The sequence below is a fragment of the Pan troglodytes genome, chromosome 10 (assembly GCF_028858775.2).
Source record: "Pan troglodytes isolate AG18354 chromosome 10, NHGRI_mPanTro3-v2.0_pri, whole genome shotgun sequence".
Classification (NCBI taxonomy): Eukaryota; Metazoa; Chordata; class Mammalia; order Primates; family Hominidae; genus Pan; species Pan troglodytes.
Genome location: NC_072408.2, coordinates 70,444,203 through 70,462,038, shown reverse-complemented (window position 1 = coordinate 70,462,038; position 17,836 = coordinate 70,444,203). Strand labels below are relative to the sequence as shown.

General features: G+C 38.9%; 1 protein-coding gene and 1 pseudogene across 20 annotated transcripts in view; one reads left to right on the top strand and one right to left on the bottom strand.

The window, feature by feature from the left end:
- Window positions 1–17,836, top strand: part of IRAG2 (inositol 1,4,5-triphosphate receptor associated 2) — a 57,200-nt gene that overhangs the window by 30,205 nt on the left and 9,159 nt on the right. For all 20 annotated transcript variants that reach the window (XM_063785836.1, XM_063785835.1, XM_063785837.1 and 17 more), the window contains 6 exons: window positions 1,547–1,617; window positions 6,222–6,279; window positions 7,741–7,804; window positions 7,890–7,917; window positions 8,184–8,324; window positions 15,045–15,179. In XM_063785836.1, coding sequence (XP_063641906.1) covers window positions 1,547–1,617; window positions 6,222–6,279; window positions 7,741–7,804; window positions 7,890–7,917; window positions 8,184–8,324; window positions 15,045–15,179 — 497 coding nt within the window. The remainder of the gene's footprint in view (window positions 1–1,546; window positions 1,618–6,221; window positions 6,280–7,740; window positions 7,805–7,889; window positions 7,918–8,183; window positions 8,325–15,044; window positions 15,180–17,836) is intronic.
- Window positions 11,017–14,069, bottom strand: LOC107967707 (centromere protein U-like; annotated as a pseudogene).

Genomic DNA, 17,836 nt, shown 5'->3' with positions numbered 1-17,836 from the left:
AAAAAAGGACAGAAAAAGTTGGTTTTTGGTGCACATGGGGACGGTCTTACTCTGTTGCCCAGGCTGGAGTGCAGTGTTACAATCATAGCTCACTGCAGCCTCAAACTCCTGGGCTCACACGATCCTCCTGTCCCAGGTTCCTCAGTAGTTGGGACTACAGGTGCAAGCCACCACGTTTGACTAATTAAAAAAAGATTGTGAAGATGGGGTCTCACTATGTTTCCTAGGCTGGTCTCAAAGAAAAAGTTTTTATGTATGCATGAAATATCCCTGGAAAGCTAGACAAAATTTAATAACATTGTGTCTAGGGAGATAAACTGGATTTCTGGAAGTCATGGATAGGAGGAAAAATTTTCACTGTAAAACATTTTTATGCTTTTTGATTTATGAACCATATGAATCTACTACTTGTCCTAAAATTTTTTAAAAACTAAAGTAAGGGCTAGGCACGGTGCACATGCCTATAATCCCAGCACTTTGGGAGGCTGAGGCAGCAGGATTGCTTGAACGCAAGAGTTCAAGACCAGCCTGGGCAACATAGTGAAACCCCATCTCTGCAAAAAAATACAAAAATTAGCTGGGCATGGTGGTGCATGCCTGCAGTCCCAGACACTTGGGAGGCTGAGGGGGTAGGATCACTTGAGCCTGGGAGGCGGAGGTTGCAGTGAGCTGAGACTGAGCCACTGCCCTCCAGCCTGGGTGGCAGAGTGAGACCCTGTCTCAAAAAAAAAAACAAAAAACAAAAACAAAAAAACAAAACAAAACAAAAAACCTAAAATAAAATTTTCATAAGGAAAAAAATTGTATAGCTGTGAAGAAATTGCTTACCATTTTGTTCTTATTTCCATATAAATTTTACAAATATAATACACGCTTTAAATATTTTTCTCTTAAAAAGGAAGAAACAAAACCTGCCTGTGTCTGCTGACCTTTGTGCCTGCACTGAACTAAATGTAGGACAATGGACTGAGTAAACAGGAGAATAATTATCCGGTACATTTCAGTACAAATAAAGTACATAAAAATAAACAGAAATTACCAAAAGGAATGGCACAAGTTAAAAGTGCATCTTTTCCTCTTGGTTTCATGACATTTAATTTAGAAAGGTACCATGTTTTAGAAGGATATCATATTTTTTGTTATCAGCCTTGCAAATACAATATTGAAAGAAAATTTGTTAAGCTATTAAAAAAGCTACTAAGTTACCAATTGTTCATCCTTCCGCCCTCCACTTTCTATTATTGTACCAGTCATGTGTTCCATTAAAAAAAGCAGCAGCAGCCTAAAAAATGATTTTTAAAAAATCCTATTAGAAGGCCATTTGTACAGATGTTCACTTCTTTTAAGAAATCTTTTATGGCCTTAGCTGCTCCATCCTAATTCTGAGTCAATGGGCACGTATACATTTTTTGTAGTTCATAATTTGTCTCATATGTTAAGACCTTTGTCAGTTACTGGTCAGCCCATATTGCCACTCTCACTGTTTCCTCCTCTTTTACTTGCTCCTGCCCCCCTAACTGCTTTGTGTGTTTCCTGTTTCTCACAGGCACAAGTCCAGCTCGTGATAATATTGCATTCCAAGACTCTACGAGTAAGGATAAAACCATATTAAATCTGGTAAGGAAATACGTATGTTCACAACAAAGGTGGTGGTATCTTACAATGGTAGAACTATCCCTCTAAAAAGTAGTCTTAAAAGTATTATCTCATTTATCCTTTCAAAATATTATGAAGTTCATATAATTTAATTAATATTTTATCGGCAAAGTAGTTGAGGCCAAAGTGTTTTTGTGACTTGTCTAAAGTCACACAACAGGATCAGAACTAGGATCTCCTAGCTCCACCTTAATTTATTGTTCATTCACTCATTTGCTCACTCATTTATTCATCAAAAGTCAATTGGAAACAAGCTAAATATTTCTCAGTAGAGGACTGCTTAAATAAATGAATGCATTAATAAATGAAGTTGAATAAAACGGTGGTATCTATCCTAACGATATGTTCTAATCAGGTGAAGAAACAGATAATTACTGAATAATTAGAGTGTGCTTAGTGCTTTGAAAGAAAAAATGCTTGAGATGGCAGGCCAGAAAACATGTCACGGAGGAAGTACCGTGTTAATGGCATTGAAAGTTTTACAGTTGCATGGTAAAGCTCTATAAAACATAAGGAGAGCTGGAAATGATTAGAGAAAAGAGTTAAATTCCTTCCTTAAAGAGAAAATTCATTAGGCCCAGAGTGGTGGCTCATGCCTGTAATCCCAGCACTTTGAGAGATCGAGGTGGAAGGATTGCTTGAGCCTAAGAGTTTAAGGCCAGCCTGGATAACATAGGGAGACCCTGTTTCTACAAAATATAAAAACAAATCTGCCGGGTATGGTGGTGCTTGACTGTTGTCTCAGTTATATAGGATGGCAAGGCAGACAGATCGCTTGAGCCCAGGAGTTTGAGGCTGCAGTGAGCAATGAGCATGCCACTGCACTCCAACCTGAGCAACAGAGCAAGACCCTGTCTCAAAAAGAAAAAAAAGAGAGAGAGAGAGAAGACTCATTTCCACTTCTATGAATTAATAATCATTAAAGAGTAACTACAGGTCTAATTTCATGATTCTTCAAGGGTCTTGCTTATGTCTTGCTTATGTCTTGCTATGTTGTATGCATGGAGGGGTGTGCGTGTGTGTGTGTGTGTGTGTGTATTATTGTTTTTTTCTTCTCAATATACAAGCATTGTTCTAGTTAAGCATTTGGTTGCAAGAAACAGAGACCCATGCAAGCTAACTCAAGTTAAGAGGAGGCCATGGCACAGACTTGGGGCAAAAAAGTAGATGAAAATTTTTCAGCATTTCATTCTGAAGATAGTGAAATGATTGGATTTGTGATTTGGAACAATGACATGATGTCATTCGTTTCCTTTGTTATCCAGAGGCAATGGATTCCAAGAACCCCACAGATACCAAAATCAGAGAATGCTCAAGTCTCTTATATAAAAATTGCATAGTATTTGCATATAACCTAATGAAACGGGAGAGTTCCCTGATTCCCCTTGCAGGACATGCAGCAGTGGTGTGTCTCACCTGCTTAATCACCCCATAGTTCAAGCCCCTAGGGGGAACATGCAGACCAGAAGCTGCAGAGGCCAGGGCAAGCACTTTTGGGCTCTGCCCCCTGGCAGCATCTAGGGGTCAGTGTCTGTGATTCCCAAAGTCCAAGTGAGTGTGTGTTACAAAGCTCTTTCAGATTTGCCATCTGCAGACAGCTTGTGTGTTAATTAGCTCAATGGACCCTCAGCCTTATCACAAGGGCAGAGGGCCAGTGTGACAGCTTTCTGTATCCTGAGCTGTCGCTCAGTGTCCCAAAAGAATCAGATCACACGTGAGCTGGAAGGATGAGTGCAAGGTTTTACTGAGTGGTGGAGGTGGCTCTCAGTAAGATGGATGCAGAGCCAGAAGGGGGGATGGAGTGGGAAGGTGGTATGGAATGGGAAGGGGGTATTCCCCTGGAGTCAGGCTGCCCAGAGGCCATACTCTTCTCCAACTGCCCCAGGCTAAACTCCCCTTGGCATCCAGACATCCCCCCTCTTCTCTCTTTCTCTGCCATGTCATTCCACTATTGTCAGTCTGCCAGTCTGCTGGTCTGCCAGTGTTGTGTGCTCACTTCAGCTGCTTGTGTTGTGTGCCCGCTAAGGTCTCGGGTTTATGTTGGCACAGGATGAGGGGCATGGTAGGCCAGAGTGGTCTTGGAAAATACAACATTCAGACACAAAAACAGGAGTGCCTGTTCTCACTTACGTCTGCAGGCACAGGCCTGAGGGTGGAGCCCTCACTGGGGACCCCGCATTTCTCTATCCAGCACTTCCCTGCCCACCTCCCATATCACTAACACATCCTCTTATATACTTTAAATCATCTCTAGACTACTTATGATACCTAATACAGTATAAATGCTATGTAAATAGTTATAATGACAAGAAAGGAAATCTGTGTGTGTTCAGTACAGATACAACCATTGTAGGCCTAACTACATTTTTTTTAGTTAAATCCATAGATGCAAACCCACAAATACAGAGGGCCAGCTGTATAGGTAGGATATAGTGTTGGCTAGCACATAGGCTGAAAATGGTTGCTCCTAGTAAAAAATGAACAGAAGAAAATTCAAGTCCTTTACTCTTTCATAGTAGAATCTTCTGAGAGAATAAAATTCCTTCTCATCTCAAAAAATATATAGACATAAAGACACTTTTTAAAATAATGGATCAATTTGCCATTGGAAGTTGTGGGACTGGTTAAGATACTCTGGCAATAATTCAGATGAGATGAAGGTAGTATGAATTTAGTGAAGGTGGAGAAAAGGAGATAAATTTGAGAAATATTTAGGGGTGGAATTCACAGAGGATGATGACATGTCACGGGTATGGGAAACGGTAGATACCCAGGCTTATGGCGTAACCTACCGAATGAATAGAATAACATGACAGTAGGGAAGGAGGAAGGAGAGTAGAATTTGTGGGGTAAAATAAGATCAGTTTGAGACAAGTCAAATTTCAGGCTGACCTGAGACATTGATAGTCGGTAAGGAGATTTTATATACGGCTGCATACCCATATTCATGAACTCACCTGTGCGGTTTTTGAAAGCTGACATATATTTGTGAGTTATCAGCAAAAATCCAAGTGTGTGGATGAGATTTCCCAAGGACTGTGGCAGGAAGGAAGGGAGCACTGAGGATAATGGAATCCTGGCTAACAATATCTACTAGAGAAGGCAGAGGAGACTGAGAACGGGCTGTTGTAGTGATGTGGGGCTGGGGCATCAGAACAGGGAAATCAAGGGGAAAAAATCTTCAAGAGGAAGGGATGTATAGATAATTTTAGATGCTATAGTAAGGTCAAGTAAGATAAAGACTGAAAATTATCCACTGGATTTGGCAATAGGGAGTTCAGATAGCTGGTGAGAACACTTTCCTTGGAGTGCTGTGTAAAGGGGTAGAGTAGTTAATTGATCACGAATGGGAGAGGAAGAGCTGGAAACAGCAGCCACACACAACTCCTTATGTGACCTTAAAACATATCTATATGCGGTAAAAGCCTAACATAACACTGTCTTAGCAGCCATCTTTGTCACAATTTCTCCAAAAACCTATCTAGAAAACTCCATGTGATAGCCCTATATCACCCACACCTTACCTTTTCATCTATCCAGTCCTACCTCTTCATCAAACTTCAGCATGTTCCTTGTCTGCAGAAATTCCATGCTACTCAAGTCATGGTGTCATGGTGCCACTCTCCTTTCTTTTTATCTTTTTTTTTTTGGTTGAGACAGAGCCTTGCACTGCTGCCTAGCTTGGAGTGCAGTGGCATGATCTCGGTTCACTGCAACCTCTGCCTCCGCAGTTCAAGTGATTCTCCTGCCTCAGCCTTCAGAGTAGCTGGGATTATAGGCCCGCACCACCACCCCTGGCTAATTTTTGTATTTTTAGTAGAGACGGGGTTTTGCCATGTTGGCCAGGCTGGTCTTGAACTCCTGACCTCAGGTGATCCACCCACCTCAGCCTCCCAAAGTGTTGAGATTACAGGCGTGAGCCACAGCGCCTGGCCATCTCCTTCCTATTTAAGAGCACTTGTTTATCTATCTCATTTATTTGGCAATTAATCCTAGTTTGCATTGTTGTAATTCGCATCATGTTTGCATCTTTTCATGTATTTACGCCCTTTTTGCTTCAACTAGATTGGAAGCGCCCTTGCAGCCAATTTTATTTCCTTCTTAACAGCATTAAAAACTGTACAGCAGGGGTCCCCAGTCGCTGAGCCAGAGATCAGAACCCATTCGAGGCTGTTAGGAATTGCGCCGCACAGCAGGAGGTGAGCGGCAGGCCAGGGGACATGACCCCCTGACCTCCGCCTCCTGTCAAATCAGCGGTGGCATTAGATTCCCACGAACCCTATTGTGAACTGTGCAAGCGAGCCATCTAGATTGCATGTTCCTTAGGAGAATAACGCCTGATGATCTGAGGTGGAACAGTTTCCTTCCGAAACTGTTTCCCCCTCACCTCACCCCCGTGGAAAAACTGTCTTCCAGGAAACTGGTCCCTGGGACCAAAAAGGTTGGGGACTGCTGTTATAGAGTGTTTTTGTCAGAGTAGGCTTAGGAGAGGACAGGAAGTAGGAAAATGACTGGTTATGAAGTATTTCCACTCTATGTACAGCGGTAAAATCTTATGATTTTAGGAAGCCAAAGAGGAACCAGAAACAATAGAAGAACATAAAAAAGAACATGCTTCAGGAGGTAAGGAATGTTTCTTTCAATCCCCATGTGAACTTTTGTTCTCTGCTGATATTTTTGTGGGTGAAATCTGTCTGAATAAAGCTATGTCACTTACAAATTCTGCATCTCTGGATAAGGTCAGTCAATAGGACCAATGATTGATTCCATTTGTGTCATTTTCAAAAAGCCACATTTGCATTGTGTTGACTGTTCAATCCCAGAAAACTTGTAATAACTGGTGCTCTATTGTGAACTAAGAACCAAGCGAATGTTGGTAGCAAATGCTATGCTCTACTGTTAGTTCTTTTTTAGTATCCCATCTAAAAGTAAAGCCACTATTTACAGAATAAGTGCTAATATGCTTTTCCCCTTAGCCTACCTCCATTGGGATGGAATAGTGGATAGAGTTCAGGCTTTGGAGTCATAGAGACTCTACATGGGATCAATCTCTGACTAGCTATTGGTCTTGGAAAGTTACCTAACCTTAAGTCTCAATTTTCTCATTTGCAAGAGGAAAATGAAAAGAAGAAAAGCACACTTAATTGAGAATATATTCTATGCTGAGAACTAGGCTAATTTCATGTGCATAGTTTTATTTAGTCCTCCAAATACTATGTGAGGTGGTAAATTGTGATTCAGTTGCCTAGCCTATAAAATGTGGACAATAAAAGTATCTACAACAGAAGGTTTGCTGTGAGGATTGAATAAATTAATATGTATGAAGCACTTTTCTAAGTGTCTGGCACCAAAGTTCTCATAAAAGTTAGTTACTATTATAAAAAAATCAATCTTATCTTAGATGATAAGATATCTTTATCTTATCAATCCTGTCTTAGATGGCTTAATGACTTTGTGACTTGTTCAAGATCACATAACTGTTAAGATTCAAACAAAGCTCAGATTTAAACCAAGTTTGTTTGACTTTAAATCCAATGCTCTTAATAACTAATACATAGTCCTTGGTAAAGTTGTCATAAAATCATATGTGTAAAATGCTTTGCTCTGTGATTGGCAATATAATAAAGCCATGGTTGATGCCATGTTTATTGTCACTGTTATTGTTACCAGTATTATTATTACTACTACTATTATTACTACTACTGTTCCTGCTACTGCTAATAAAGCCTTGATCCAAAGAAGAACCAGGATACCAGTAGGAGGTTTAGGCTTTTAGCCATGGGATCAGGTATAGCAAACATGCAAATGCAAAGAGAACAAATTGGGCTGTTGCTTGATTCTGAGACATCTTTAAGTATGAAAGACTATTCACATGCTGAGGTATAAACAAATGATTGTAATGGCATTGTGATCCCAGTAGCTTAGCATAACATTATAATTTAAGTGCATACATTATTAGCTGGCGATCATCTCAGACATATTTAAATGAAATACTTTTGTTTAGTGGAGATATAACATTAGATCAAATGTGCTTTTACATGTCAAGCCTTTTTAACCAAATAATATTTTATTATATTTTAATAGACTCTGTGGTTTCCCCTCTTCCTGTAACCACCGTGAAATCGGTTAACCTTAGACAAAGTGAGAAGTAAGTGCTTCTTCATGTAGCATGTTAACATGTTTTATTTTTCTGTTGGATTATGTTTAAATATGTTTTTTGTCGTATCCTACAGCACTTCTGCTAATGAGAAGGAGGTGGAGGTGAGTTTAAAGCAAATTTTTTTTCCTTTTAAAAAAGTGTTCCAGACTCACCTGCTACAGTCACTTCATGTTTTGGCACAAGCTCTCATATGCTCGGTGTCTGTTTGGCTTGGCTGTGACTCAGTGCGGGTGAACCCTGTGCATGTCAGCAGTATGTTGCTGGGGGAAGAAAGAAATGCCTCAGTATAAAACAGTATTAAACTGAAACATCTGACCACATCCGGTTTTCTCTCCTCCTCCTCACCCTCACATTATTTTGACAACAGGCAGAATTTCTCAGATTATCTTTGGGATTTAAGTGTGACTGGTTTACCTTGGAGAAGAGAGTGAAGCTTGAAGAGAGGTCCCGTGACTTGGCAGAAGAAAATTTGAAGAAAGAAATCACTAACTGTTTAAAACTATTAGAGGTGAGAATCAGAACATTTGGGATATAAACATTTGGTCTAGCCAGGCACAGTGGCTCACACCTATAATCCCTGCACTTTGGGAGGCCAAGGCAGGAGGATCACTTGAGGCCCGGAGTTCAAGATCATCCTGGGCAACATAGTGGGACCCCATCTCTACCAAAAAAAAAAAAAAAAAATCAGCCAGGTGTGATGATGTGTGCCTGTAGTCCCAGCTACTTGGGAGGCTGAGGCAGGAGGATCATTTGAGCCCAGGAGTTGGAGATTGCAGGGAGCTATAATCACACCATTGCATACCAGCTTGGGTGACAGAGTGAGACCCTGTCTCAAAAACAAAACAAAAAACACTCACAGAAAACATTTGGTCATATTTTCAATAACACTTTCATAATTACATATGCAATTACTTGTATGACCCAAACCAGTACCAGGTGCCAAGCTCTGCCTGACCCAAATGTGAATCATAGAAAGTAAGAATGCAGGATCAGGCTGAAATAAAAGTTTCACTAATAGGAGAGTATCAGCTATAAAATGAAAAATGTCTTTTTAAAGTAGGTTGCATGAGTCATCTGCCTTTTCTCTGGATTTTCAAATTTCAGGCAGAAAAGGAATCATACAGAAAACTGAGCAATAGGAAATATCAATTTTAAGCTTCAAAGAAGAGAATCGAGTCTATTTCCATTTATGATTAACTGAGGAAAGAGAATGATAACTGATTCAGTCTTGCAGATGATGGGCAAGCCTGCTGTAGGGTACTGAGAGAAGAATGGGGGTGCATAGGAGTGTAACAACTACTATTATCCTTCCATATGGTGAAGTTACCATACATTTAGAGATGAGCTGGAAAATTAGTAGGCTTAGTTTTGGATGAAGGACATTAAAATTGAGAAAACATGGAAAAGAATCACGTTATTTTTTACCGTGATAAAATATGTAACATAAAATTTATCATCTTGAACATCTTCAAGTGCACAGTTCAATATAAGTTTATTTACATTGTTGCAAAACAGATCTTGAAACTCTGTACCTGTTAATTTCCCTTTTCCTCCTTACCCCATCCCCTGGTAACCATTATCCTACTGACTCTATGAATTTGACAACTTTAGGGACTTTGCGTAAGTGGATTCATACAGTACTTGTCTTTTGTAACTGGCTTATTTCACTTAGCATAATGTCTTCAAGGCTTATCCATATTATAGCATGTGAGCGGATTGCCTTCTTTTTAAGGCTCAATAAAATTCTCTCGTAGCTGTCAATTTTTGCTTATCTATTCATTCATCGATGGGCATTTGGGTTGCATCCACTTCTTGGCTATTGTGAATAGTGCTGTTAGAAACATAGGTGTATAAATATCTCTTGGAGACCCTTGGAGACCTTGCTTACAGTTCTTTTGATTATATCTAGACTCAGGAGTGGGCTTGCTAGGTCATATAGTAATTATATTTTTAATTTTTTAGAAACCACTGTACTGTTTTTCATAGCAGCTATATCATTTTAGATTGTTACCAACGGTGCACAAAGGTTCCAATTTCTCCAAATCTTCACCAACACTTGTTATTTTCTGTTTGATTTTATGATAGCCACCCTAATGGATGTGAGGTGGTATCTTATTGTGGTTTGGTTTGTATTTCTCTAATGGATAATGATATTGTGCATCTTTTCATGTGCTTGCTGGCCATTTGTACATCATCTTTGGAAAAATGTCTATTAAAGTCCCTTTCTATTTTCTTAGCAGAAAAAAAATTTTATTTATAAAAGTATGGTTTCAGGGCTGGGCACAGTGGCTCACTCCTGTAATCCCAGCACTTTGGGAGGCTGAGGCAGGCAGATACCAGAGTCAGGAGTTTGAGACCAGCCTGGCCAACATGGTGAAACACCATCTCTACTAAAAATACAAAAATTAGCCAGGTGTGGTGGCGGGCGTCTGTAGTCCCAGCTACTTGGGAGGCTGAGGCAGGCAGATCACCTAAGGTCAGGAGTTTGAGACCAGCCTGGCCAACATGGTGAAACACCATCTCTACTAAAAATACAAAAATTAGCCAGGTGTGGTGGTGGGCGCCTGTAGTCCCAGCTACTTGGGAGGCTGAGGCAGGAGAATCGCTTGAACCCGGGAGGCAGAGGTTGCAGTCAGCCAAGATCACACCACTGCACTCCAGCTTGGGCAACAAGAGTGAAACTCCATCTCAAAAAAAAAAAAAAATTAACTGGGCATAGTGGGACACACCTATAATCTCAGCTACTTGGGAGGCTGAGGCAGGAGAATCGCTTGAACTCAGGAGGTGGAGGGTGCAGTGAGGCGAAATCATGCCATTGCACTCCAGCCTGGGTGACAGAGCAAGACTCTATCTCAAAACAAACAAACAAACAAACAAAACAAAACAAAACAAAAAACGACAGTTTCAGAAGGTAACATAGTAGCATAAGAGTACTCTTTCTATAGGCATATTTTAGTAGACTGGTCTCTCATTCCTGGTGGAGGAGCTTCTCTCATTGATGGCTGATATTTCACAGAAGATTTTCAGCTCCCAAAAGTGTTCCTACTTTAAATAACACCTGGAAGGCTGGATGAATCTTATGTTTCCTTTACGTTTGGTTCTTTCTCCTGAACATCTGAATACTTCCGATGGAGTTGTTTTGAATTAGATAAGAAATAGCTGCATTCCTAAGGGAAGACTGTTCTCTCCTTAAGTTCATAATATTTTGTTTGTAGTTGTTTCAGTTGGTGGCTCTAACCAAAGCAGCTCATCCTGGACTTCAGTCAAACGCTGTCATTTCTTTTTGATATCTGAAATTACCTTAGCATTCTTCTTTTTCAGATTTTTCAATATCTGGACTTTTTAAGCATTTTGTTGAGTTCTTCTTTACTAGTAAAATAAAATTTATTGATGTGTTTCTTACAAATTTTAGATTCTATTCTATGTTTATACTGGACGAGGGTTTTCTCAAATGCAGGCAAAACAATATTCAATTCCATGATGTCATTGGTTTTCTTTCCTTCCAGACACCAAATATGCACAATGTTGGAAATATCTGAGTCTGTTGCTTCACTTCTTGATTTCTTCCTTTTGCCATAAGATGTATTCCCTTTTTTCTGGGTTTTGCTTGACTTTCTGTTGTCAGTGTGTCTTTTTCAGCAGATGGCTGGGCATTAATGGGTCCTATGGTTTTGGAAGTGACTGAGTCGGCTGGTTTCTCTGAAAGGGCTGAAGATGCTGTAGTTGGAATAGCCTCGTGTTGTTGGGTCTTTATTTTCTCCACTGACTTAACTTTTCTTCTCACATCACTTTCTTCAGATTCATCGCTGAGTTTGAGTTTCTTCCTGGCTTTTTGCACTCATTTTTGCAGATTCGTTTTCACTTCCTTCATTTTCAGAAGTGCTCGAGCTTCTTTTTGCTTCTTTTCCTGGAGGAGTTGAAGTGATAGATAATCCACAATATTTGGAGAATTCTTCATTGGCATACATAGATGAGCTGTGTAAAGGAGGATCAAAGGTTTCATAAGGTTCTTCATCTTTCTCATTTTCACCAAGCCTGCCAATTCTTGAGACGGCAGAATTATTAGGAAAATCAAACACATTGGTAGGCTTGCACTTTTGACCAGCTTTATCTTTCACAGGATGTATTCTTCATAAAATGTTCTTTGAATATCATGGACCTGCATGCCTGGGAGGCTGCACTCAATGTGGCAGGGCCATCAGGCCACTCTCTTTCCATTTTTTAATTGAGTTATTTGGATTTTTAATTGTTGAGTTGCAGGAGTTCTTTATATAGTGTGGATATTAACCCCTTATCAGTCGTATGGTTTGAAAAGATTTTCTCCCATTCTATAGGTTGCCTTTTCTGTTGACTGGGTCCTTTGATGTATAAAGACTTTTAAATCTGATGTAGTTCCATTTGTCTATTTTCACTTTTGTTGTCTGTGCTCTCGGTGTTATATCCAAGAAACCACTGCCAAAACCCATGGCCTGAACTTTTCCCTTATGTTTTCTTCTAGGAGTTTTCTAGTTTGGGGTCTTACTTTTAGGTATTTAATCCATTTTGAGTTAATTTTCATATATGATGTAAGGTAAGGGTCCAACTTCATTCTTTTGCATGTGGATATCGAGTTTTCTCAGCAATATTTTGTGAAGAGACCATCCTTTCCTCATTGTGGATTCTTGGCACCCTGGTTGAAGATCATTTCATATACATTTATTTCTGGGCTTTTAATTCTATTCCATTGGTCTATGTGTCTGTTTTTATGTCAGTGCCACACTGTTTTAATTATTGTAGCATTGTAATATGTTTTAAAATTAGGAAGTATGAGTCCTCCTACTTTTTCAAAAGTGTTTTGGCTATTAGGGTCCCTTTAGATTCCATATGAATTTTGGGATAAATTTTTCTATTTCTGCAAAAAAAAATGCCATTGGGATTTTGATAGAGATGCCCTTGAATCTGTGTATCACTTTGGGTAGTATAGCTATCTTAACAAAATCAGGTCTACCAACCCATGAACACAGGGTGTCTTTCCATTTATTTGTGTCTTTTTTAATTTTTTTCAGAAATGTTTTGTGGTTTTCGGTGTACATCTCTTTTATCTCCTTTGTTAGGTTTATTCCTCAGTATTTTATTCATTTTGATGCTATTGTAAAGGGAATTGTTTTCTTAATTTTTTTCGGAAATTGTTAGTGTGTAGAAAGACAACTAATTTTTTGTGTTAATTTTGTACCCTACAATTCTGTTGAACGTGTATATTAGTTCTAACAGGTTTTTTTGGTGGAATTTTTAGTGTTTACTATGTATGAGATCATATCATCTACAAACAGAAATGATTTGACTTCTTCCTTTCTGATTTGGATAACTTTTCATTATTTTCCTTGCCTAATTGTTCTGGCTACAACTTCCAGTATTATGTTGAATAATATTGGTGAGAGTGGGCATCTTTGCCTTGTTCCTGACCTTAAAGGAATAAGCTTTCAGTCTTTCACCACTGAGTATAATCGTAGTGGGGTTTTCATATGTAACTTTTATTAGGTTAAGGTAATTTTCTCCTATTTCTATTTTTTTAAATTAGCACTTCAGTGACATAGTAAAAAGAATGTGTGGTTTTTTGCATCTTTTTGTTAGTATTCCTAGTTTTTGTGTTTTTTAATCATAAAAGTGTGTTCAATCTTATCACATGCTTCTTCTGCATCAGTTGAAATGACTATATGGTTTTCGTCCTCCTTTTTGTTAATGTGGTATATTATATTGATTGGTTTTCATATGTTAAACCACCCTAACATTATAGAAATAAATCCTACTTGTACATGATGTATAATCCTGTTTATGTGCTGTTGAATTCAGTCTACTAGTATTTTGTTGAGAATGTTTACATTAATATTTATCAGAGATATTGGTCTGTAGTTTTTTTTCTTTAATGTCTTTTTCTGGCTTTGGCATTAAGGTAATGTGGACTTCATAGACTAAGCTTGGAAGTATTCCTCTTCAATTTTTGGGAAGAGTTTTATGAAGATTGGCATTAATTCTTTAAATGGTAGAATTCCCCAGTGAAGCCATTCAGTCATGGACTTTTCTTTTTTGGGTGATTTTTGATTACTGATTCAATCTTCCTACTAGTTATAGGTCTGTTCAGATTCTCTGTTTCTTCATGGCTTAATCCTGGTTGACCATACTCTGTTTTGCTAACAATTAACATCTGCTCTTTCCTTCCCAACTGGAGGTGGTGGTTTAAACCACTGTAAGAAACTGCATGTCTGACAATTGCCATCCTAGTTGGTTAGCAACTCTCTAACTACAACTTATACATATCTGTCTGTTTCAAAAGTGGTTGTCCTTCATTGAGCACCAAATGTGCAACAAGCAGTTGGCATCTCTTACCTATCATATGACAGTATTTCTGGAGAGGATACATGATTGTCCCCACTGGCCAGACAAGGAAACAGCAAATCAGAAAGGTTGATTTTTTTTTAACATTTCTAAAATTGTGATGCAATTTACAGTCGGTGGTGCCTAATGGTTTTATTGACAGCCTTTTCTTTCTTAATGATATACAAAATCGTGGTATCTCTTAAAATTCATGTTGCTTTAGATTTGGGAAAGTTTTAGAAATTTGCTCACAATCACACAGGTAATGAGCAGTGTCATGTCTGCTTCCAAATCTGTTATTCACTTAATCCTGTCTGTACTTTGGTGAGAAGGATGTTCATCAGGAAGGGCATCATATTGTGTAAAGGGCACAGGATTGAGAGGAAAATTCATAAGGCAATGAATGTATATTCACCTAGCCAGCCCAGTCATACCTTATCATTCATGGAAGAACAAGCATAGTCGTCAGAGACATTTTTAATTCCAATATGTTTGGTTACGTTTCTTAAAATTCCAACCTATGCTCCTTATATGATACATTCACCTCTTTTGTAAGCATAATCTCTTTACCATTACCAATTAATTGCAGCCCATCCTATTAGCTGTAGAAGAAAGATGTGGCAAATTTGGGAAGTAAAGAAAAAAGGGATCAAGAATAGACATAAAAGATTTGTGGTCACCTGCGTATATCTACCCAGTACCCAAAAAAGATAATAATATATCAGTATCATTCATTATTGGTCTTTGCTGCTTCTTTTCATCTTCCACCGAAATAATTGAGATTAGAATGTCATCCACATTTGCAACTTAGTCAGTGTTAGAATCACTCGCTGAATGCTTGTGTTAGATATCTTTTAATATGCTGTTTTCTATACAGTCTTTAACACCTCTGTGTGAAGATGACAACCAGGCACAGGAAATCATTAAGAAGCTGGAGAAGAGTATAAAGTTTCTTAGCCAGTGTGCAGCACGAGTGGCCAGTAGGGCTGAGATGTTGGGAGCCATCAATCAGGTAACCTGTCTTCATTTCTCTAGTTAGAATGAAATTACAAAAAAGATTCACTTTTCCTGAGACTATGGATTTCTCACTTCTAGGAATAAGTTTTAAAAAATACTTTTGTTGTATAAGACATATGTGTTTAATACAGAAAAAATGGAATATACAAATAAAAAATGTTTAAAAAATCTAATAACACGATCCAGTGACAATCATAACATTTTTGTGATATATTCTTCAAGATGTATAGTGTTATAATATAGTGTTTATAATCCCTTATATAGTGTTATAATCTGCTTTTTATTCATCATATAACATAGGTAACTTTCTGTGTGATATAATTATATACTCACATGTCACCATTTTATGGTATTCTACTGGTTGAGTAGATATAAATTATTTAACCAATTCCTTGTATTCAATCATTTCAGGATGTTTTTGGTATTTTTCTGTTATAAACAATGCTCCAGTAAATATCCTTGTATATGCATCTGTGTGTATTTGTCCTTAGAGAAGTAGAATTCCAAAATTTCTTTGTGGGCAAACCTGGGGAGATATGAATTTTTTAAATCTATACCTAAGCAGACTTGTTAAAATATATTTTCTTAAGGAGAAATTTAATTGTGGTAGTAATTTTAGTTTGATCATTTGTTATATACTTTCACACCTTAGTTCCTTTTTAACCCCTCACTAGAGAATACTGTTATTCTTTGTTTCATTTTTACTAAAGTTATATATGCATATAGTTTTTTAAAAGGTCAATCAGCTCTATAAGCCTTACTAATTTCCCGTGATCCAGAGAAACATCTTTCAACTCTTTTGTCTTACTTGTTTTGTATTTGCATTCACATTTTTCAATAACATGCTCATGCTGCCATTTAGTGATTTATTTTCAGTTTTAGATATTATCTGTTGCTCTTCCACTATGAAGACAAATATTTAGTTCTTTTATCAATCTCTGGCCCATCACACCTTTTCACTGTCCCTCAAGCTACTGTTGGCCATCCTGCTTTCCTGGCCAAGCTTATACTCCACAGTTAAACATAGTTTTCACTACCTTGCATGTCCCCTCATCACTTACCCCTTTCTTGCTTTGTCTTACTCATTTGGCGAATCTACAAGTAAATCCGCTTCTCCACCTCTCATGCCTGCATAGCTGGAAAATGTCACATTCTCATGCTGACCTGTTTCTCTTTGAATTCATTATCACAAACCTCAAGCGGGTCCTTGGGGCTTCCCCTCAATCACCTTCCTTCTCTTTTAAATATCAATTTCCCACCCTTTCCTTTCTCCTCAAACCACTGTCATGTCTTTCCCCATATTCTCTCTCAAACACAGGTAATGACTGCTTCCAACCTCACTGAGGAAACTGGGACAATCAAAGGAAACTGCCACAAAGCCTCCCGGCGTGTGAATCCTTACACACTCCCTTGCTCTTGTTCCTAAAGATGCGTTGTCTCTAACCCTATCCAAGGCCAGCCTTCCCCGCTGTAGATGGGAGCCTTCCCCACTAATTTACTCAGAGTCATGGGACCAAATTCTCCTGACTTTTCTCCATTTACATTTTCTCCACTCTACTGAACCATTTCTATCAGCACACAAATAATATGTTGTTTTCTAGATGGGAATAATAACACAAAACAAACACAAACAAAGTAACTTTTTATCCTTTCTTTTCTGGCCACCACCCTGTTTCTCTGCTCCCATTTACAGCAAACCTCAACAGAATGGTACTCACTGTGTTCAGTCTCCCTCCTCCCACGTTCTCTCAAACCCACTCTGTATCAGCCTTTTGCTTCCACAAAGCAGATTTTTCCAAGGTCACTAGTGACCTCCACATTACCAAATTCAGTTTCTCAGTCCTCATCTGGCATGGCTGATGTCTTCCTCTTCCTGGAAATGCTTTCCTCACTTAGCTTCCAGGCACCATGTCCTCTAGCTTTTCTCTACATCACGGGCTGCTCCTTCCAGGCTTCCTGCAGTTCTACCCCTTCTCCTGGACCTCTGAATATTGAAGAGCCCCAGGACTCCACTCGTGCACATCTGATCTCCATGTGCACGCAATCCCCCTGTGATCCCTTGCAGTCAGCTGAGGACTCTCAAATTCGTATGTTTAGCCTAACCCACTCCCCTGAGCTCCAGACCAGAGTATGCTACTGCTGACTCAACAGTTCCACTTGGATGTTTGATAAACTCAAACCTAACATTCAAAACTGACTGTTCATGGTCCCCCCGCCAAACCTACCCCATGCATAAGCTCCTTACTTCACTCAAGGGCAGCTCTGTCCTTTTAGTTGCTCAGGCCAAAATAGGGGCAGAGGGAGCTGGGGTAATTCTCAACACCTTTCTCTCTCACTTCACATTAAATCCTACAGAAAATCCTATTGGCTGAATTGTCAGAATATATTCAGAATTCAACCATTTATTTCCCTTTCTACTGTTACCATCTTGATCTAAGCCTCCATTCTATTTTGTCCAGATTAATGCAATAGGTTCCTATATGGTCTCCCTGCTTCCATCCAATTCCAATCCCTCCTCCCAACATAGTCTGTTCTTAATAAAGGAGCCAGAGTAATCCTTTTAAAATTAGATTGTGTTACTTTTTGGTTCAGCGTCCTAAAGCTCCTCAATTTACTGGGGGTAAAACCCAATGTCTTACTGTGGTTTGAAAG